This window comes from Wyeomyia smithii, chromosome 1 (assembly GCF_029784165.1).
Source record: "Wyeomyia smithii strain HCP4-BCI-WySm-NY-G18 chromosome 1, ASM2978416v1, whole genome shotgun sequence".
NCBI classification, from domain to species: domain Eukaryota; kingdom Metazoa; phylum Arthropoda; class Insecta; order Diptera; family Culicidae; genus Wyeomyia; species Wyeomyia smithii.
Window position 1 is genome coordinate 15,829,139 of NC_073694.1, and position 24,290 is coordinate 15,853,428.

General features: G+C 37.8%; 1 protein-coding gene across 2 annotated transcripts in view; it reads right to left on the reverse strand.

Moving 5' to 3' along the window:
- Nucleotides 1-22,283, reverse strand: part of LOC129718984 (protein MAK16 homolog) — a 72,726-nt gene extending 50,443 nt beyond the window's left edge. For both annotated transcript variants that reach the window (XM_055670283.1, XM_055670282.1), the window contains exons 1-2: nucleotides 22,120-22,283; nucleotides 21,200-22,060 (exon numbers count right to left, since the gene is read on the reverse strand). In XM_055670283.1, the coding sequence (XP_055526258.1) occupies nucleotides 21,200-22,060; nucleotides 22,120-22,134 (876 nt within the window). In that variant the 5' untranslated portion in view covers nucleotides 22,135-22,283. The remainder of the gene's footprint in view (nucleotides 1-21,199; nucleotides 22,061-22,119) is intronic.
- Between the last annotated feature and the right edge of the window lie 2,007 nt (nucleotides 22,284-24,290).

Below are 24,290 nucleotides of genomic sequence, written 5' to 3' on the forward strand. Positions count from 1 at the left end.
AGGCCTCAGTCACAGTCAAAAGCTATACTCCAAGTATGACAGAGTTTTGAATTATTTCTCTGCTATTTCATGCTATGTATTTCATTTATTTTTACCCTGTTTTTGTCATGTATTGTGAGAGAATAGAAACCCCATTCTTACTTTTTAGTAATAACAATGTTTCACATAAGAGATTCTGTACAATTTTGTTTCGAAATTGCTAGCAATTTTTGAAAGATGACGCAAACTTTCGCCTGTTTTATTTCAGGCTTTGCTTAGAATTTTTATTATTTGACTATGCTGATGTTAGGTTTAAAGCATTCAATTTTCGAATTTTTTGCATTCTGTTTTCCATATAGGTATGACATATTTTTCTGGAGAAATCTTTATTTGAAGGTTATAGTGACTTCCATAAACGACAAACTTGATTAATTTGTCATTGTTTCATAAGGTAATTTTTTATTATATCCCGAATATTTTTTGGACCAGTATTCGATATCTCTAAGCCTCTAGGCACTATGAGAAAACTTAAATATCAATAGTATTTTTTTTAAATGACTACAGAATTATAATAGATGAATAATGAAACTTTTATTTGAAATTCACTAATCGTATCGTAAAACAAAATATTGTATGAAGTGATAGCGTAATTGTTTTTCACGCTTGGCAGGCTCTACAGTAATTTTTTTATAGAGCAGATGGATTCATTTAGATTTGGGTGCGTCATTGTTGTTCTTCTAAAAAATTGTATAATAATTGTACAATATTTTTTCTGCTTCGATAGCTTGGCATGTAGGTACTAGAACAAAATTATAAAAACAATGTGTGGTATAGTAGTGATGCTTTCATTAATGCACATAACATCTGTACAAAAAATAAACAACACGAAGGAAACCAGAGCGGTCACCCGCTACTAGTACGTGTTGCCCTAGTCTTCCTAATCTGAACCGAGTAGATCTTCCGCGTTAGGGCCTGAGCGTGTCGCTGTTGACCGACAGACCGAGCAGCAGCTCAGCTGATCACACAACAGCACTAGCGTCTAGCTTGGAGTTTGTTTTTGCTGACGAATGTTGCACGTTTCACAACCGTTCCGACAATGTCGGTCGAGAGAATTTTATTAATACAAAAAGGTTCTAGGAGGTGCAACCGCAGGTGAAATTGATCATTCGAAAGTGCTGTTTGAATGTTATCGTTATTATTATTAATAGTATTATGGGGAAGAGTTCAGAGAGCAGGTTTGATTGGAAACCACAGACAGTAGAAGTAAATTACACCTGTATAAGGAAATGATAGTAACCGACCTTTGCTAGTAGGAAGCAATATCTGGAAAATGATCTCTAATTTTTTTTTTCTACACTTTACCACACATCTTATTTTCATTCGAATGAATTAATTTTTTCGCTCACTAACACTGCACGACAACAAATCACATTCATCAACTCACAATTTGCCCACACCATCCGGGATTTCCCGGTTTTGCTTTTCGCTACTCTGTAAACACAAGAACGCAACGCGACAGGACGCGACGAACCGTTTCGAATACAAACTGCAGTCTGATAACCGTCGTCCCTTCCAAGCGGACTCGAAATCGTCAAAAGTTCGATCAACTCTTTTTTTCGACCTTCAGCTTCCTCTTTAAAATTACCGCCGGAAAAGTGCACTTCACACGCGGAACGAAACCCGACAAGAATGCGCTCGCTTCAGAGACTGCTGTTACGCGAACGACGGCGGATGCACGCGGAACGAAACGCGGCACGCGAATCACTGCGGGCGGGCAAACAGCAAGCAGTTTGTCAGCCTCAGAAAGATCCAAAACATGTAAACTCATGGCTGCTGTTGCTGCTGCTGCCAGGCGCGACGCGACGCGACCCGACGGTTTTCGTTCTGTTCTGGAAGAGAGGCTCTCAGCTAGGGACGTTGCGATATCGTTAAGCATCGATACTTGGAACCGATACTGGTATCGAAAGCTAGTGCTGATACTCCGATATTATCGCGAGAAAAGTATCGATACTGCAAGGTATCGTTGTTCGATATCAGGCTCATTTGAAGTAATACCCAAATTGTTGTTTTCTGCATATTTGTTGCCCGCGATATAAATAATAGGATTGTTTAATTTAATCGAACACTTCTTTTTTACCTAATGAACTGAAACCAAAGAGCTTCTGTAAATTTTTCGTTGATTATGCTCGTCAAAACCATCCAATCTCTCCTGATCCGTAGAGCTTTCATCATAAAACATATTTCACAATTACAGTCGCGTCGCAGTAATATACCAAACAAAGTAAAACACTTAAATGCGAGTTGAAAAAAATCTATTTTTTTTCCTGTGATGAGTGGAAATTTTAGTGCTTATCGATTAATTTCCGCAATGTATTTCTTGCAATAAGTTTAGGGATACGTACAATAAATTTCAATTATGATTCTGTGCCAACTTTCTTTTCTACCAAATGATTAGTAATCTTGTCTTAGTTTTGCCCTAGAGCATAAACGAGAAACAAATGGAAGGCTATAGCTTTTCAACCGTTCCTATGGTTTTTTGTTTTCCTTGCTAGCTCGCATGTATGTAAAGTTCATTTGAGCCTCTGAAGACTTCGAACTTCCTAAAGGCATCGAATTTCGCAGGAACGGGTAAAAAGCTCTTTTTCAATTCAGTTTGAGCTCTTATGCATTCCTGTGGCTAGAAGGCACCGAAATTTACTATATCTTGACAAGGAACGAACTAGATATAAGTGAGTCACAGATTTTGTTAACAAATTTAATATTTTCCAAGCCCATACCCGTAACAAATTCTCACAGTTTCCCCTGAAGATGTTACTGATCAGTGATGAAACGTAGGATAATAAAAATAAGTTGCTCTACTTCTTTGAGACTGCACAGACGAAAATACACTTAACTCACTTTAACTACTTTATTATAAAAAAATGTTTCAAGAAATGATCTCATAACCAAAACCGAAATCCGGTCCGGTTGATAATATTTTAAATTTGAAATCTATCAATTTACCGTTACACTCAAAATAAAATAGGACGTTATTCTATGTCAAAATGCATTTCTACAGGCAGTGTAGAGGTACGAGAGAAACAGCAATTTTTGCAGCAACGCTGTTTCGATTTTTTTTTTCGATACTGAGAGTAGTGTATCGATATTGGCGAAGGATCGCTCGTTGAGCATCGATACCAAAGATCGAGTATTGGAAGGAAAAGAATCGATTCCAAATTAGTATCGGAGGTATTGCAACGTCCCTACTCTCAGCGCGAAGCTCTGAGCTGTCGCTGATCGGTCGGTTGGGGATGACCGGTGCGCGGTTAGGCGGTGGTGCGGCGGCGTGGGCAGCTTCACATCACGGCATTGATTCAACTGCATCGTATTTAAATCATAAAAGGGCATATATAATGAACAATTACATTGAAATGGTAGTTTTGAGCTTGGGTTTACACCTTTTGAACTGAATCAATCAGTGATTTACATTCTGATGCGCGTATTGATATCAAAGATCATCTTACAAAAATTTCATTGGGAAACATAAAAATATTATACAAAATGTGTACATTCTAGCAAGCGTGAACAAAATTTTAATATGCTTCTTTTCCACTAGTGCGGCACTGGAGAAACATGAGGAACCCCACGTGCTCGACCCTGTGCAACCATGGCCTGCCAGGTTTTGTGTCAGGTAGAAATACACATCTTCATGGTGCCTTACGACCCATTCGAATATTTCCGGTGCGTCCTTCGCGGATTTAGACCATTCCCGCTACCCACATAATCAATAACCATAAACGGATGATAACCCATATGGTTTGACAATACCCGATACAATCGGTAGTATATCCCGAACCTGGGAGGGAGAAACGGATACGAAGCTGTGTAATTGTCAAAATGAACCAGAATGAGCTGCAGGGTTGTTACAGAAACCTTAATTTTGAATCCGCAAAATCCGCGCCACAGGTTTTTGATCCACGCCGTGAAAACTAAATCCGCGCCGAAAAAAAAAGTAATAAAAACTTATGATTCAACATGGTAAAATTAATACCATCTTTAAAATGTCATGCTGATATGTATATCTTGTTTGTATTCAGCTTAAAACGCAGGACAGTTGACTTACTGCGGCCATGTTTAGGAATGATGCTGACCAAAAATGTTGTTTGGAAATTCTTATATACAAATGTAAAATGTCCGTAGCACTGATTTTTTCTCTCGCGATTTTTTCTCGTTGAAAAGAGTATGATTATGACGAGTAAAATTCCTGTGAGACATAAGTTAGACATAAAAAGTGAGCATTGAATGACGAGATTTTAGAAATGTGGGTTGAGAGGTTCGATAAATACTTAAGATATGAAAAGTGATGGATAACCATTTAATCCCGTATATCGTCGGAACATTCAACAAGTAATTAATAATCTTCGTGAGTTGCAAATCATAGGAAATTTTACTAAAATTTGCAAAAAATCTTGTTGAAAATAATTAAAAAGAACGAGATAGGTTTTAGGTAAAAAAAGGTTATTAATTCGATTAAGTATATGTAACTCACGTATAGCGCCAAAAAGTAGAAAAATCCCTCAACTCGAATTCAGGTCTAACATTCAAACATAAGTTGAATGCCATTAAAAATGTTTTCGGAAAGTCTTAACAACATCCTCTGTAGAAACATGGAATAGACTCAAGTAAGAGTTTTTTAATGCAGGGTGACCACTCAAAATCAATTTTCGAATTCCCGCTTTTTTCCCGGTTTTCCCGATGATAGATTTAAAATTTTCTCGGTGCTTTATTTAAAAAAAAATTATGTGGATAACATCAATTTTATATGTCTAATTATATCCTTGCGAGAATAGTGTTATTAAAACTACGAACAATATTTCTCCTACAAAAATTTTTCTTCCTCTAACTGTTTATCGACTTTAGCAAGTACCTTCATGGAGACCTCCTGCACAATTTGCGCCATTTTAATCGAAACATCGTTGACAATCTTCTTTCTGCTTTTTCTCTCTGTCAACCTGCTCTTGAATGCCAATGGAATGTATGAAAAAAAATGAAACATCGATCATTTTACAGTAGCGCTTAGAAGTTTTGTCTTCTCATGCAAAATTTATTCTCAAGCGAACTTCGGGAAGAAGAGCCTCAAAATGACCAATGGAAAAATTCACATGGAACTGTTAAAATTATTTTTTTATGGTAAATGTGTTTGAAATTCATAAAACGTTGAGATCTGTCATCTCGAAACATTTTTTTTTTTTAAGTTTCGATTCTGGGACCAATGAAATGTTTGAGAAATTCTCTAAAATCCGTAAAATACATCCAACCGACACTCTGAATAAGCAATTTGAAAAGAATTTAATTCAAAACAATCGGTGTAAAACGCGACTTTTCCTAAAAATCCACATGATAAACCACGGAAATTCCGAAATTCGCATTAAAAATGGCGTGAAAAACCAAACCAAAAACTACGTAAAAAGCAATTTAAATACATTTCTAAACGAAAGCATGACAGTTTGTCAGGAATTCGATAAATTTGAGCTCCTTTTTTAAACAGTATACAACACATCCTAACGAAATCGTCTTGAAAATTCTAAGATATATTAAACAATTTTTTAATATTGCCAAAATAGTTTTTTAATCACAACAATTTTAGATCGTTATAATTTGGAAAAAAAAAGAATAATTATTAAAAAATGAATAATATTCTTTTTTAATCCAATGTATATATTTTCCAGATCTAGGAATTAATTAGCTACCACTTTTTCATTGGCAACATTAGTAGAAGACAAGCCTAATTTCCCGCTTTTCCCGTCTTTTCTCCGGTGATTTAAAATTCCCGTCTTTTTCCCGCTTTTCACGGTAGAGTGGCCTTTAATGTACGTAAACATTTTTGTAAACAAAGATTCAAACGACAATTTGATGCAAGTGCTAAGTAGGCGTCTCAAGGTACGATGCTGGCCTAACAAGCCAGTCGTCGTAGGTTCGAGTCTCGGCACGGGAAAGACTGTTAGTGTCAGTAGGATCGTAACGCTAGCCCCGCAATTGTCCTGTACACTTAACAGTCGGCAGCGGAGTCTGTGTATAATAAACAGAAGGTCAATTTCTGAATCGGATTGTAGCACCAAGGCTTTGCTTTGCTTTACTTTGGTAGCTTTGTTTACTTTTGTACCTAAACAAACAGTTTGAAAATAACAAAAAAATAAAACATCATCAATATTGGATATTTGCATTTTGAACAAATTTGAGATTTTCAAATATAGAAGTTTTTGTTATAAATTTTTTTTTTAAGAGTGACCATGTTGAAATGTTCAGAAGAGTTTCAATGAATAAACAATGAATTTGAGACGGTTTTCTATACGCCAGCACTTGACAACTTTTCTCTTATTCTTGTCATTACTGACGTCGATAAGACGCATGTGATTTCAGAACTCGTTAAAATAAAAAGTAATACACGGTTATGGGTATTAAAAGTAATATACGGTTATGGGTATTTCCGTAATCAGGATGACCTGAAATCGACTCTAGACGTCGTTTTGAAATCCAAGGTGGCAACTTCCAGTTCATGAAAATCAGCCAAAATTGGCAAAATACCACCCAATATGAGTATTTTCGGACCCGGGACTACATTCATAGGCCGTAAATCGACCACAGTTGCCATTTTGAATCTATTCAGGACCACCACATAACATCCAAAGAGTTATGTTATTAGTGAAGCCCCAGTAAAATCTTTTCGGGAAGGAGCATTTTGGGGGCACGTAAGGGTGTTTTATTGTCGAGCACATAACGGTTACGATAAAATTTTGTTTTTGTTGTATCTCAATTATTCATTTTCTCAATATTTTTAAATGGAAATTCAGACAACTTTCTCAAAGTCATTCCTTAACGACTTTTTTTCTCTTGTCATTATTCAGATATATCGATTTACAAAAAAACTTCAGTTCTCTTTGAATGTAAGTCTAGATAATTTAAAAAAAATAGGATATGCAAAGTTGTTCAGTTTAGTAAAGTCTACATACTAGGATGCCAACCAAAAGGGTCATTTAAGGAAACCATATACAGAATTTTCACCTGCCCGAAAAAACACCTAGTGAAAAATCAAAAAAGCGATTGAAGTTTGGTCTTTAAAAATCCAATAATTCACCCAAAGCGGGGGTTGGCTGCATGAAATTTCGGTTTTCGAAAAAAAATTTTGGTGTCAGATAGCTTAAAAATGCATGAAACGTCGAGATCCGGTATCATCTGAAAAAACCTAAATTAATCCACCCAGCGATCAGACCCAGCCTTTCTCATTCAATTTTTTATTTGTAAAAATAGATTTACATGAACGCTTCAATCCAATAAATGTATATTCACTCTTTAGGTTCTAAAATATTGATGTTGTAATCTTCACATATAAAAATGCAGTGAAGTCTGTCTGTCTGGTTCATGTAGGCCCGAAAACTACCGAACCGATCGACGTGAAAATTTGTATGTAGGGGTTTTTGGTGCCGATAAAGGTTCCTATGATAGTTTGAGACCCCTCCCTCTTCTGGAAGGGAGGGGTCCCATACAAATGAAACATAAATTCGACAACTCAAGAACAAACCAAGCGAATGAAACCGAATTTGGCATGTGGATGTTTTAAGGGGTAACTAATATGTCCATAATAGTTGGATGAAACACAAATTTGTGCACATCTCGAGAACTAATCAACCAAATGGAACAAAATTTGGCAGGTAAATGTTTTTAGCGGTAACAAATATGTACATAATGGTTTGAAACCCGACTCCCTCCTCTTTAAGGAAGGTATCCCTTGAAAATGAAACACAAACTTCGCACATCTCAAGAACCAATCAAGAAAATACAACCAAATTTGGTATGTGAATGTTTTTAGAGGTAACAAATATGTCCATTATGGTTTGACGCCCCTCCCTCTTCTGGTAGTACATGTTTCTTCACAAATTTCTGCACATCTCGCGAACTAATCAACTAAATGGATCCTTATTGGCAGGTGAATGTTTTTAGTGGTAACAAATATGTTCCATAATCGACCTCAGACAACATTTCCGATTGTAAGATGGCAACTTCCGGTTTCTGGAAAACAGCCAAAAATGGCCGATTTCCACCCAATACAATAATATCCGGATCTAGAATAATACACAGGAGCTAAAATCGACCACAGATAGCATTTTAAATTCTAAGATGGCGACTTCCGGTTTCTGAAAAACAGCAGAAAATGACCAAATACCACCCAATATGGGTATCTCCGAAACCGCAATGATGCACTGGAGCCACAAATCGACTTCAGACAACATTTTGAATTGTAAGATGGCAACTTCCGGTTTCTGGAAAACAGCCTGAAATGGACGATTCCCATTAAATATTAGTATTTCTGGAACCAGAAAGATGCACAGAAGCTAAAAATTGATCACAGACACAATCTTGAATTTTAAGATGGTGACTTCCGGTGTCTGGCAAACAGCCGGAAATGACCAAATACCATTCAATATGAATGTTTTCGGAACCAGAATTACGCCCAGATGACAGAAATTGATTTCACAGGCAATTTTAAAGTCCAAAATGACGACTTTCGGCTTCTGAAAAACAGTCCAAAGTGACCAAATATCACCCAATATAAGTTTTTCTTTAACCAGTATCCTAAATACCATTTTTAAATCCAAGATGGCGACTACCGGTTTGTGAAAAACAGCCTAAAATAAACAAATACTATCCAATATGAGTATCTCTGGAACCAGAATGATGCAAGGAGCTAACAATTGACCTCAGGCACCATTTTAAATTGCTAAATGGCAACTTATAGGCCAGTCAACAGTCGGAAATGACCGAATAATACTCAATATGGATATTTCCGTAAACGTGATGATGCATAGAAACCAAACATTGACCCTGGACACTATTTTGAATTTGAAGACGACCACTTTTAGTTTCTGGAAAACAACCAAAAATACCTCCCAATATGGGTATTTCCGGTGTCAGATTGATGCCAGAAAGTCTGCTGATGATGACAGAATACCACCCAATATGAATATATTCAGAATTAAGGCGATGTACAAAAGCCAAAAGACGAGGATGTTGTCATTTCGATAAAACCAATCATTTCAAACGATTTGTTATTTGACTTTGATCATATCCTATGGCCGATTCGTCGTGCATTTGCAGACTTCAAATAAACCGCAAGGAATCAATGAACTTGGAACGTTCAAATAGTACAACACCACATTAAAATTATGTTGAGGCCACATATATCGATCAAAGCAGGTATAGTTTTAAATAGTCTTTGAATTTCTCTTCTTTCCATGACTTTTGAGCCACATATCGAATTGTAATGAAGTTTGTTATTTGTAAGTATGAGAGATGACTCGTTCGTATGACACTAGTTATGTTCAAATAAGTCATGTAATCTTTGAGATAAGAGACTTTCGTTGTTTTATTAACAATTTAATACATAACGGTTGCTTAAGTTCGATTATAATCAAATGAAATGGGAACGTGTAGGGCAGCCAAACTTTGAATCCACGTGTTCAATCATAATTCATCAGTTAACCCTTATCGCTCATCTGATAATAATAACCAAATCGGTTGTGTAGTTTCTGAGACAATGAAGTTTCGTGATTTTCACAAGTCGGCACATTACAAATGAAGTTACAGTTCGATTACAGTAATATTCAATAGGGTCTTCTGAGGCAGCTAGACCATTCATTTGACACTAATTTTGTGGAAATCGGGTCGGTCATCTCTGAGAAAAGTGAGTGAGTCCAAGTAGTCTTCGGAATATGTTCCTTTGCACAGCTGGATTTCAGAGTTTTAAACATAACAGACAAAGTAATAGTCCGATTGCGAAACAAATCAATAGGGTCTTATGGGGTAATGAGACCTGCCATTTGACACTGATTTTATGAAAATCGGTACAGCCATCTCTGAGAAACATGAGTGAGATTAAACAGTCTTCAGAACACGTTTCTTGTCATAACTTTTGAATCACAAGTTCAATCTTTATGAAATTCAAAACTTAGGGGTTTTCTAGGTATCCCGTTCTTTTGAGACCAATTTTGTTCAAATCGGTTGCGTAGTTTCTGAGATATTGATGTTTCATGATTTTCACATTTTTAAACATAACCTCTAAACTAAAAATCCGATTACAATAAAATTCAATAGGGTCTTATGGAACAACAAGACCTTTCATTTGCAATTAATTTCATGAAAATCGATCCAGCCGTCTCTGAGAAAAGTGAGTGAGAATAAGAATCTGCACATACACACACACACATACATACAGAAAATGCTCAGCTCGTCGAGCTGAGTCGAGTGATATATGCCATTCGGCCCTTTGTAGCACTTTTTTACTTTCGGTTTTGCAAGTGATTGCTATACCTTTCTAGGAGAAAGGCAAAAAATCATGATTTTTGTGATTTTTCGGATTTCTCGAGGTCTAACTTCGTTTTGCGCCACCCCATTTTGAATCCAACTGACCTGAAATTTTGCACAGGGTGTTTTTCGGACAGGTAAACATTTTGTATAGGTTTTTTTTCCCTAAATTCTTTGATTACTTTTTTCTCATACAAGTGATTGGCACCCTACTACACACCCACCATGTTTCATTGAACTCTGAAAGCGTGCTGCCAGCCCCTCAGTAGATATCCTGATTTTTAGGTAATTGGAAGCAGGTTTGCAAGGCTTTCCGCAAATTCCGCGCCATGGAGTAGCAAAAACACGCCAAATCCGCAAAAAACGCAAAATCCGCAAAAAACGCGAAATCCGCGCCGACTGTAACAACCCTGGAGCTGTCATCGACTGTCAATTTGAACCAAGCAATAAAAAGCTTTTTTTTGCGATGAGTATTGTTATAATAACTGATACCTTTCAGTTGTTCGAAAATTCGCGTTGAAAAAGGTTTTGAAGGCTGTTCGCACTAATGTGAGCTCTCATATGTAATTGTCAAAATGTGCATGGTGACAAAAGCAAAAATATTTCCTTCCTTCTTTTTCGCACGCAAAAACCAAACAAATATCAGCAACACCGTCAACGCGAATTCCTGATGTTACTAAAAACTTTGTTCGAGTTATGCATGCGTTACAGCAAGAAGATAGTTACACGCTATCAGAAAACGACGCATGTGCATGGTCTCTGTTTTAGAGTGTAGTATTCGTTTCTCCCTCCCAGTCCCGAATCAGTTGTTAGGCCCGTTTTATGGTTATTGATTATGCGGGTACCCATCTGATCATCGCGAGTAATCTTCTCATACCTCGTATACTCATTGTGTCACGTTGATCGAAGCACTCTACATCCTTCTTGATGGCGATGCTGATAGGCATCATGCCAGACAAGACGTAGATTCACCACGATAACTGCTAACACCTAGCGCTTTGGAACCCACTGACTCACCATGCCTAAGTATGGACGAACTACTCTAGCCAACAATTTTTTTTTTCAATAGCAGTTGAGGCCCCTCTTTTGAAAGTAAGCTTGTCGTCAACCATTACCACCAAGAGCTTCAAAGATCGCTTTGAATTTGAGTTTGCTCTGATTTACGGCTATTCACAACAGTGACCTTCGTCGTGTGGTCCGTTAACTCCAGTTTCCTTGAGTGTATCCAATCCTCTATCTTGCGTAGACCTCCAGCTTTATGCCGTCCACAAAGTCGTCGATTACAACCTCTACAGCGAAATTTAGGTTCTACGCTTCGTCGTATATGAAGTTCAACAACACCGGGCCCAGGATGGAACCTTGTTGTACTCCTAGGCTATCTTAGAAATGAATCCAAGTGTAGATTCGCCTTTGCAATAATCTGGTTTTACTGCACGCAAATAATGGTTAACTTTCGTCAATGTTTGGTCAAACATGATGTAGCTGAACATTATAGGATCATTTTTTCCTTGGAAAGAGATCACATAACATCTCTGGATACTAGCTATCAGCAGGTAGTTGGGGCACCACTTATAAAAAATGTCGATGGGCCACTGGAGTTCGGGACAGTCTGCGATACTTCGTATCATCCTCATTAACTTCAGTGTTTAGTGAGTAAATTTGGTTTAAGATATTTCTACTCAAATTCTATAGTGAAGTGAAAGTCGAAACTACAGTTTTCCAGTTATGCCTGGAAAAAATAAAAAAGCTCGCTTTGATGCGGCTTCAAGAAAACGTGAGGCATCTCCTCTAAGTGACACTGAAATTTCGACTAACAGGTATGATATTCTTTCTTCCGTTGGGGATCAAGAAATTCAAACTTCTCATACTGAGCATAAAGCCGTTATGAAGAAGGTTAAAGTTCCACCTATTGTGGTATTTGTAGCAAATTTAAAAGCATTTCGATCAAAACTTTCATCATTTCTGTCGGATGTGAAAGTTAATTTTCAAATTGGCCGCCAAGGCGAAATTCGCATTTTGGCCGAATCTCTTGATGGCCATAAACATCTTTTACAGTATTTGACTGAAAAGATGTATAAATTTTATTCTTTTGATGCCAAAAACGAGAGATCGTTTAAGGCTGTTTTGAAAGGTCTTTCAAATGACCAAACTATTGAGGAAATTGAAGAATGTTTGTCAGAATCACTTGGTTTTGCTCACAACCAAGTAATTTCGATGAAACGAAAGGCAAATGCCAAAATTAATCAAACTGGAATACACCAGGAAAATTACTTAGTACATTTTGATCGTACCAAAGTAAATAATTTGAAATGTTTGGAAAAAGCACGTGTTTTATTTAACGTGCGAAACTGCCATATGGCAGCAAAATGTATGATTTGTGGTGACACTGGTCACACGAAAGATATCTGCCCCGTGAAAGAGACCACTAATAGTTTCAAATGTGTAAATTGTGGGGGAAATCACAAATCCAATTTCTTTAATTGTCCTGTAAGGTCAAAAATTATTGCTTCCAGACAACGTAGGAATTCTAAGCAACCTGTTGTCAATGTGGGTATACAAAAGACATTCAATACTGTTCAGGCATCACCAGCACTTTCATAAGCAGGTGTGTCTGTAGGTAATAATTTAAATTCAGCTAACAAATTTCAGACAAAAAATCCTGTTCAGGCAACACCAGGCTGTTCATATGCCAGTGTCCTTACAGGTAATATTTCAAATTCAAACAGTAACAAACCATTCGTGTTTGGTGCTGAAAAGTCAGCCAGTATTGATTTAGGTAGTCCAACTCCAGAAAAGATTGAATACCTACAACAATCCATGCTGCAGCTAATGTCCGTTTTGTTGAACTGTAACTCGATGTACGAGGCTGTTCAAGAAGGTATAAAATTTACAACTAATATTGTTATGAAATTGAAATTCAGCAATGGTTTTAAATAATGCTGTAAATTTTCTAAATTGGAATGCTCGCTCATTAAAAGCGAAAGAGGATGAATTTTTCAATTTTTTAAAAGTCCACGATGTGCATATTGCAGTTGTGACTGAAACGCTTTTAAAGCCAAATATTTAACTAAAAAAGAACCCAAATTACATGGTTCATAGGTTTGATAGAATTGATGTTGCCGGTGGTGGAGTTGCAATAGTTATCCACCGTCGAATAAAACATCGTGTTTACCCCATCTCGAAACCAAAGTTATCGAGAGTTTGGGAATTGAAATTGAAACAAGTATTGGCATTTTATTTATAGCCGCAGTGTATTTGCCTTTTCAATGCACTGGTGAGCGAAAAAATTATTTCAAAGGAGATTTGCAAAAACTCACAAGAAATAAATCTAAATTTTTAATCATCGGTGATTTTAATGCGAAACATCGATCTTGGAATAATGCTCAAAGCAATTCCAATGGAAAAATATTGTTTAATGATTGCTCGGCTGGATTTTATTCAGTTTTATTTCCAAATGGTCCTACATGTTATTCTTCTATTAGGAATCCATCTACAATTGATTTGGTACTAACAAATCAAAGTCATTCATGCAGTGATTTATTAACTCATGCTGACTTTGATTTTGATCATCTTCCCATAACATTTTCTATTTCCCATGAAACTATTTGAAATCCCACTAGATCTGTGTTAAATTATCACAAGACTAATTGGGATAGATATCGTTCTACGATCGAAGAAAATTTGAATGATGATATTATTTTACAAAACAGTGCTGACATTGACAGAGCATTAGATAATTTTAGCAGCTTAATACTCAATGCCCGGAATTTATCAGTTCCTAAGGCTCGAGTGAAATTTAATGCACCAATTATTGACAGTGAACTTCAACTTCTTATAAGTTTGAAGAACATACGGAGACGTCAATACCAAAGATCTCGTGATCCTGCTTTGAAAATTATTTTTCAAGAATTACAAAAGGAAATTAAACATAGATTCACTCTCTTGCGAAATGAGAATTTCATGAGAGAAGTTGAACAACTAAAACCTTATTCAAAACCTTTCTGGAAGCTTTCGAAGGTTCTTAAGAAACCTTCGAAGCCAATTCCAGTCCTTAAAGATGGTGATTGCATTTTCTTAACGAATGAACAAAAATCTCAAAAACTTGCTCAGCAGTTTGAGAGTGTTCATAACTCCAATTTGAACGTAGTCCTATTGAAAATGAAGTAAACCAAAAGTATGATCAGATCACCACCCAAGAATTTCTTTCTGAAGAGGTATTGGAAACAAACTTGAATGAGGTGCGAACTATTCTCAAAAAACTCAAAAACATGAAAGCACCAGGAGATGATAGGATTTTCTATATCCTCATCAAAAGACTTCCCGAAAACTCTTTAAATTTCTTGGTAAAAATTTTTAACAGATGCTTTGCACTAGCACATTTTCCTACGAAATGGAAAAATGCCAAAGTCACTCCAATTTTAAAACCCGAAAAGAATCCAGCTGAGGCATCAAGTTATCGACCAATTAGTTTACTTTCCTCTATTAGCAAACTTTTTGAAAGAATAATTCTTAATAGAATGATAACACATATTAATGAGAACTCAATTTTTGCAAATGAGCAGTTTGGTTTTCGCCATGGGCATTCCACTACTCATCAGTTACTTAGAGTAACAAATATGATTCGAACTAATAAATCTGAAAGCTATTCGACTGGAGCAGCTCTACTAGATATAGAAAAGGCATTCGACAGTGTTTGGCATAAAGGTTTAATAGCTAAAATGTCAAATTTCAGTTTTCCGCTTTACCTTACAAAAATGATACAAAGTTATTTAACTGACCGCACTCTCCAGGTTAACTATCTAAATGGTGAATCTAATAGATTGCCTGTTAGAGCTGGTGTGCCTCAGGGGAGTATCTTGGGTCAAATCTTATATAACATTTTTACTTCTGAACTTCCTGATTTACCACCAGGTTGTGAGAAATCTCTGTTTTGTGACGATACAAGCATTTCCGCAAAAGGAAAAAGCCTTCGTGTTATATGCAGTCGGCTACAAAAAAGTTTAGATATATTTTCTTCATACTTGCAGAAATGGAAGATTTCCCCTAATGCTTCTAAAACACAGTTAATTATTTTTCCTCATAAACCAAGAGTTTCATTTCTCAAACCCACCCATAACCACCCCAAGTAACACACGTTGGTATAGAAAAGTTGACGTTACCTTTTCCATGACATCTCTATCACCAGAAAAGCGCAAAACATGAAGGCTAATAGAACAAGTACCGATAACAGCATTAAAGCAAGCCAACTTGATAGAATTAAGTGGCAAAATACATCTCGAGTACTAATACGGCAATGCGCAAATCTGTTGCTATGACAACTGTTAACCAGCGCATGCGCAAATGTGTTGTGTCGGCGCAGTGCAACTAGATCGACAGTAGCTTTTATCAGTGGCAGTTTTAATTGATTTTAAATTGATGACAAAAAATAATTTTCAACCTTTCAAAAAGAGTTGTTTCTTTTGCTTGAATATCAAAATTGTTTTCGCATAGTTTCAACGTTATCTGGATATCAAATCTAACAAAACTAGAAAACGTTGTTAGATATACAATAACAAAAACTGAATTGATATTGGTTACACTGCAAGCGTTTTGTTTATCTTTTGATGGCACGTTTTGACCCGCTTCGAATAAATATAAAAATCGTTCATATAATTTAAATATTAATTTGATCAAGTATTTTTAAGTTGAGTGTTGAATGCTACGAATGTTGTACTAAGGAAAAGCATTTTACAGGTACGTAATGTTGTTATTAGTCGGTGTATTGTCTTACGAAAAGACCAAGTGGAAGTGATTGTTTTTCTTGAACTCATGTTATTAAAAAACATCTCCAAAACCAGAAAAAATGAGCTTGTTTTCGAAATGCGGTTGTATTACTGATGAAAAACAACTTCAAACACAATATAATAACACAAGTTTTTAATTGCGCTTGTAGTACACTTATATGACTACTTTCGTTGTAATCTATTTTCTAACATGTTTTGTGTGTTACTTGGGACGTTATAAGGATGAACGGTGTGGTCTTAAATTGGTCTGATCAAGTTAAATACTTAGGGCTTATTTATGATAAGAATCTTACTTTCAAGGAGCACATTGAAAATATCCAGTCAAAGTGCAATAAGTATATCAAATGTTTATATCCTCTTATCAACAGGAATTCTAGACTTTGTCTCAAGAATAAACTGTTAATTTACAATCAAATTTTTAGGCCAGCAATGTTATATGCAGTTCCCATCTGGACAAGTTGTTGTACAACTAGGAAGAAGACACTTCAAAGGATTCAGAATAAACTTTTGAAAATGATTTTGAAGCGTCCTCCCTGGTTTAGCACAAACGAGCTACATAGGCTCACTAATGTAGAAACATTAGAAAATATGTCAAGCCAAATTATCAACAAATTCCGACAAAAATCGTTGCAATCCTAAATTGCAACAATTAGCTCACTGTATAGTCAGTAAGATAGTTTTAAGTTTATTTTAAGTTTTTTATTCCTTTTTTTTCCTTGACAAGTAGATTTAATAATTTTCCTACAACTACATTAACTTAACTGCGAAAGCTAATAACATTCAATAATATAAAAAAGCGTACAAATATATATAATAGTGTTGAAATGTCACCATTTGTGGCAGAACACACAATATTAATTCTGAATAGATATTAGTATATAAATAAATCATTACAACATCCCCCCCCCTATTAAAAAAAATCCTCATTAACTTGACATCGCCCGCAAGAAACATGCGGCATGGCTCTGTCAGGAACAAGACGGCGTTATTCATGAACAATGCAAACAGCAGCGGTCCTTGACTACTGCCCTGCGGAACGCTCGATAGATTCGGAAAGTGTGCAGAATGTTGTGATCCGATTTTAACACACAGCGTTAGATTTACCAAATAAGACCTTAGCCGTTGTACGAGAGCAGAAGCAACTCCTAATTTCTCCAACTTGGCGAGCAGGATACCATGGTTAGAGCGGGGGCCTAGTGTGGTTGGTAACGTCACCGCCAACCACGCTCGACGCCTGGGTTCGAATCCCACCGCCGACATAGGTGTCGATAGTTGTGAGGTGGCGTGATCCACTCACAACCAACCCAACTGGTCTAGATTCAATCCTAGCCGACACCGGGAGATTTTCTGAGGCGAAAAATCTCTGGGATCACGCCTTCCATCGCATGAGGAAGTAAAGCCGTGGCGCCGGTCCGTTAATAAACGGGTCGTGAGTTAGGGTCCTGGGTGTGGAGTCTGCCTCCCTGGGCGTCGGTGATTGGCCACAACAGTGGCGGAACTAGACCGACGGAAAATAAGCGAGAATAAAAAAAAAAAAAAAAGGATACCATGGTCGCGATCGAATGCAGCTTTTAAATCAGTATAAATTACGTCGATTTAACAACCTTCAACTGTAAAATAGGGATGGGAAATATCGACTAAAATCGCTTTCGATAACTATCGGTAATTTCCTAATGGTATCGATAATTATCGATAGTTTGACAGTGAGATGGAGGAAAACAACAAAATGTTGCTTCCGTTGTGGACAGGAACAATATTTAAAAGTTCATTCGCACGCATCGTTGGCACTTATGCGATATCTCGTCGTTTTCCGTACGAATTAGAGTGAGCGAAAATGATTATCTCTCAATTTTCTAACAATTTTAAAGAGGATTCCGTGTGAGAGTGAACAAGAATCAAAGTGCCTTTCAATTATTTTTTTAATATTAATTTTAATTATCGATGGGTTTCCGATCCCTACTGTAAAAACAACTGTACATTTTTTCAAAACGCAGGAAGCTTTTCTATCAGAGCCAGGAGCGAAAGAGGACTTAATTTTTTCTACTTGGCGATTGGTTATCAGGAATGGACTGTAGTTCGAAAAATCTGGGGACTTTCATTTCCAGACTCCGAACCAAACCCAAAACGGATTATAATGAATTACTTTTTTTTTATTCACTTACATTTTGAAACATCCAACTCTGGATCATAGAAGCAGAAGTTTTAAAAATCTTGTTCTTCAAAACGTTTTTAACAACAATTGAATGTTTATTTGTTAAAATGTTTGTAGTCTAACCCAGGCATGTCCAAACTCACCACACTACTGCTTGTGTGTTTTAGGCGATGCCACGGAGGGTATTTTCATTGCCCTTCAGTGCTTATACAAAAAGGAAACCCACAGTGTTCTAAATAAAACAGCCCTTCAGAAGCTTCGGCAAACACAGGTACGAGTGTTTCCGAATTCGTAAGCCCTCGGAAGCCCGCTTGCTCACGCGTGTTTTCTCAAACGCATCATGTTTACTAAAGTACATACGAAAAAAAAATTGCAAGTGATTGTATGCGATGACTATCGTCAAGCTTTCCAATATTATACCATTGTCGATCTCGTCGTGGCGACGTTAAAAACCCTCGGGTTGCGTGTTCACGAATGGCTCTCCAGTGTTTTGTCTTTAGCTAGCGACGGAGGGTGGTAATACGAATAGCCCTGCGTAGTGTGTTTGTTCGCAGATGGGCCCCACGCGCTTTGGTGTGCTGTGTTTTCCCCATGCCTGGTCTAACCTTTTAATAATCTCCAGTTATCTAAGCAAAAGGCCGAAGTTTCATTGCAAGAAAGATACCTCATACGCAGCATTTGGTGCAAACTATCGTATGATAACATAGGTACATTGTATTAAACATGTGGTTCAAATTACATTTGCGCCCAAATTTAATCATAGCAATCGACTCACTCCTGGTGTTCGCTCATATAGGTGCACTCCGGCGTGATAAATATCACATCGGAGCGTTGAATATAAAAGAGTAACCGGAGTGTTGCTTTTGCTAGTCGCGCTCCGGCTGGAGCCGTGAGCTTTCAGGAGCTTCACCAAAGTGTGCGAATATGATTTGAAAAACATAGCATGCTGCTCGTGCTCCGGCAGGAGTGTGAAGAAGGTTTCATTTCGCACTCCAATCGCAACACTGATTGGCGCCCTAGGGACCATCGATCGTTATATCCGGTGTGGAAACTGGCGTGTTAGCCTTTCCGCCACCGGGTTTTGCTGCATCCGTCTCCGCATTTTTATGCGGAGACCGCTGGATGCCAGCTCGCGCAAGGGATTTGGTAGTCCCTTCATTCATTCTTCGTTAATTGGGTCCCCATTCCAGCCGCTCTACTTGTTTATAATGGACAGTGGTGGGCACCATTCCGCTAATTCGCTAATTAGCGACGCTAAAATTCCGTTAGCGATTTAGACCCCCGTACCGGTTGTTATCTCGTCTTTCCAAACCGTAGTCACACGACCTTACTAAGGGAGCTCGGCGCTGGTGCCAGCCCAGAGTCGTGGTACGAAAACGAAATCCGCCTCGAATCATAAAAAGTTGCGACCAGTTGCTGTGATTGGGAACTTACTGGCATCGGCCCCAATGGGCGGGTTAGTGCATTTTGGAAAGAGAATCTGAAGTTTGCTTGAAGTGTTTCGGGAAATTACTCTTCCTGCTGAAATGCGCTCTGTGTCACAGAGTGGCGTAAGCACCACATTGTCATTCGTGGGCCATCAAGCAGAAGGAGAGTTCGCTACATTGCGTACCTAAAAAGAATGAAATTGAGTGTGGGTTTTTTTCGGAAAATTTTCTCAAATTACAGGTTAAGTACACCACTTTTAGACGAGAACTAACCGCAATGATAATGGCTGTAAAGTACTTCCGACTGTTCTTGGAAGGACGCAAATCTAGAATCATCACCGATTACCGTCCACTGACTTACGCTTTAACAACATATTTATCTGACACATTCTCACGGACATCGCTACCTGTTGACTATAGTCGATCGGTTTACACGGTGGCCAGAGGCAGCCCTTTCAGTGGACATGACAGCAGCATTAGTAGCCTCGAAATTTTTTCCGATTGGGGGTTCCGGCCAATTCAACACCTGAAGGCAATTTGAGTGGGATCTGTCCAGGGAGTTAACTTGTACTTTGGGTGTTCATCATATTCGTACGACGGCTTACCACCCGCAAGCAAACGGTTTATTGGAACGGCTCCACCGAACGGGTAAATCCAAAGACCTGGTTCTACGAGCTTCCCATGATTTTGCTTGGTCTCAGTACAGCATACCAAGATGACTTAAAGGACCATGCTGTGAATTTGGTTTACGGCCAATCATTGCGTGTTACTGGTGAATTCTTCCAGCGTTCCTCAGAGTATCAAACTGTTCTTTTTAAAAGTATTCGAATCGTCACACTCCGTTTCATTCATTGCTTTGGGATATTAATCTGTGCGTCTAAATTATGTATGTCAAAATCGACTCACGACAACGTCTGACCTAAGTGATTTATACTATGTATTTAGTACTTTTTACTAATTTAGGTTCCTGTTTCTGTATTGTTTGTTTGGTTTTACTGCTTTTCTGTTTAACCGTATTATACTGATCCGTCTGCTATTTCGTTGTAAGAAACAATGAAAACTTCAGATTTTCTCTCTGAGTTTCGTAATGGCAAGCTTCGGGTTCTAGGATGAAGCTCTAGATTCGAAAATACGATTAGACATTCAAACTTCCAGTTGTCGTTGCAAAACCATCGCTGACCAAAGCAGAATTTACTCTTAGTTTGATCATATAATTTTGAGATTTATGTTAGTTGTATGAGCTTCAATTTTTATTCATTGAGTCAGATGAATTACCAATAACGATAACATCTTTTGAAAAAGTCTTGCAGAATCGTAAGTTTTTAAGTTTGGTATTTGTTAACCAGCGTTTATAAACATATTTCAGTATTCTCAAACAATTGCGACCGTCAGTTTGTAAGAAATAAAATGCAATGTCTATTTCAAATAAAATTGATATCAAACAAGCCAATGTCCCATACGCTTTAAACTCATCGTACGTTACATATCCCAAAATGATAACACAAAAAAGCCTCACTCACCTCAATGTCTTCTTCCTCGGACGATTCGAAATCACTTTCGACTATCACCCGCTCCTTAACACCAGACTCGCTTTCAGCATCGGACGCTTTCTCACCATCATCATCGTCCTCCTCGCTGTCCTTTTCCACTTTCTCATCCTCGCTACTATCGTCCTCCTCGGAGTCAGCCTCCACGAATTCCTCATCCATGTCGAACTCCCGCTGCAACTCTTCGTCCATCTCCATTTCCTTCTCCACCTCCTGTTCCATATCACTTCCGGCTTCCGCTTCATCCTCCGCTTCGTCCTCATCCTCAACCTCTTCCGCTTCCAGTGCCTTGTTAAAAGCCACCTGCGGAAAGTTGTAGATGTCCTCGTACGTGCCCTTCTTGAGCCGTTCCATCAGTTCCTTCTCGATGGCGTTGTCAATTCGAGCCGCCACCAGTGCCTTTTCTTCGCGTCTTCGCTCGCGCCTTTCGATCTTCGTAGCCAACGGAACCAGCAACTTTTGCCTTCGCAGTTTCAACTTTCGCATTCGAATCAAATATTGGGTAATCTTGGTGAACCGCTGTTTGCACTTCAACCGCACGAACCGATCCCAGTACAGGAGATTTTCATTCAGCTGATAGATAGCTTTCTCATAGTTTCGCGACAGTTTCACCTTCTCCCAGTGCTTGGATGGAAACGCATTCCGCTCGGCCGTTTTCATGTACAGGTAGATTATACCGTTCTCCTCCCGAATGGTGGCGTACTGGCTGTTCGCCAGAGGGCATGCCTTTCGCGAGCACAACCCCGTCAGACTGTACTCGTTTCGGCAGAAATTCTGCGTCTGTGTTTTCACCTGGTACGAGCAGAACTGCCGGCTGATGATGCTCCACACGATCTGGGCGAGTGGAATGGGATTAGCGATTTTATTTTCTAAAATACCCATGGGGAACTTACCTCGTCCTGCTGCATTTTGTGGCAGACAATTTACTTTTAAAAGTAGAAAATAAAGTTAATATAATACAATTGATTTGGGCGAAAAAACAACCGCTTTCAGGTAAAACACATGCGGATTGAGTTTGACTTGCGGTTATAAGAACCAACGTAAACAAAAATAATACATGCACACGTGCGGCTTTGACAGCAGAGCACGGATTTTTGCAAATGCGCCCACCACCAAGACAAGTACCCACCATATTAACGAAAGATTTCAATCGAGGGACACTTATAATGAAGCGCTACCAGTGGAAAGCACTGGAACTAGAAATGTGAACCCACTAAAATGAACTAGAGGTGTCATCATTGAAATATAATAATAAGCAAGACTGATAAAACAAGCTAATTTGTTTCTGAATTCTTAGTTCACTCAACTAAGCCTTGAAATCTATAAATAACTGCGAATTATTTCACTACAACGTCAACAAACCACCAGCTGGTTCATTTTTATAAAATTATTTCTAAAACAGCTTCCAAATTTTATTCATTCTTCCGCAAGTCTTACCTGATCCACTTTGTGCAGTCGGTAGCGCTGAAAGAAAAATAAATAACCTATCGTAGGTAACCGTGCAATTAAAGCGCCGCTGCAAATGCAAAATAGACCTAGCGACGAACAAACAAAACCACCGATTTTCGATCGCAGCAAACCTAGCTTTGCCAAGCTCTACTATCAGCATAAGAGGATAAGGATAAGGTGGGAACGGACGCATTTCTTTACTAGCTGTCGAAAAAATGAATTTTTGGCGAAAGTTAATGCAGAAGTTCGTGGCATGTTGTGTCCCATGCCGGAATAATGATGATACCGATGATGAGGATTGTTCGTACCAGCGGTACGAGTTCGAGTACCCCGAGGATCTTTTTCCAGATTTAGGAATGGCGGAAGAAACATTTTGTGAAGTGGAAATCGTTACACTTGTTACCGTTGTTTAAGTTTCGTTTTGTTCAGTTGTTGGTTATATAATTTCGTTGTTGTTTGTTGTTTATTGAGTTCATTTCGTTGTTGTTCATTGAGTTAATTTATTTGTTCGTTTGTTGTTGGCATGTTTTACAATTGTTTTGTGTGAAAAAACAAGAATGAATGTCTGGATAATGGATGGATGGATAATGAATGGATGGAGGAAGGATAATGGGCGTAGAATCATCGAGGGAGAACTACGCCCTATCCTTATCCTCTTATCATGTGTGTGTATTTATAAATATACTAGTTTGTAATTTTAAAATAGTATTAGCTGTAATAATTAAAAATAAGATATTCACAATTACGAGTGAGACTAAATCATAAAAATTGATTTCAAAATTTTAAATAGAGGATTAATTCTTTGTTTAAAAACTAGACATTCGATAGCTAATTGGTTAATAAAAATAAGATGAATACTTGGATATTATTAATTTAGAGAAAAGAGATTAAAAATTAGAAGTACAAAATCAGAAGTGAAAAAAATTAGAAATAAGTAATAAGAATTTAATTAGAATGTGTGCATGTGTAATGAATGAAAGAAAGTGTGTATGTATGATGTGTGTCTGTAGTGTGTGTGCGTGTGGGTTGCAATGAGTCCGCCTCCTCGTGGTGCAACCTGGGTAACGCTAAATGGACTCGATAAATTTATTTAAGCACAAAAAAAGTATTAAAAAAAACGGATGAATCAAACATTAGATCAGATCAGATCATAACTCGATATTATTTGATTCCTCTCTTGTCGAATCCGTTCCAATACAAATCTAAAACGGACGGTGTAAACAGTTCCTCGCCCAGAAGCATCCGGTTAATGGGAACCGTTACCATGAGCTAATTACGGTTACTGGTGAAACATTGACCATTATGGTGGTGGAATTCTTTTCGAAGCTTCATCCAGGAGGGGACGAAAATCGGGCAGATCGTACTGCAATTTGTCTGTCGGAAGCGAGCGTTCAAATTGCAACAATTCACTTTTCTTCATGATTTCAGGAGATGGGAATCTTCATTAGGCGGGGTGTCAAGTTGCTGACATTAAGACCAAAAGATGCTCATCACAAATCTGCTGGAGGAAGATATAAACCTGCTGTGCAATGATTTCTTCATCTCCAGGTAAGTTGTCCATATTTGAAAAATTTCTTCTAAAAGATTTATCTGAAACAACAACAAAAAATCAAAA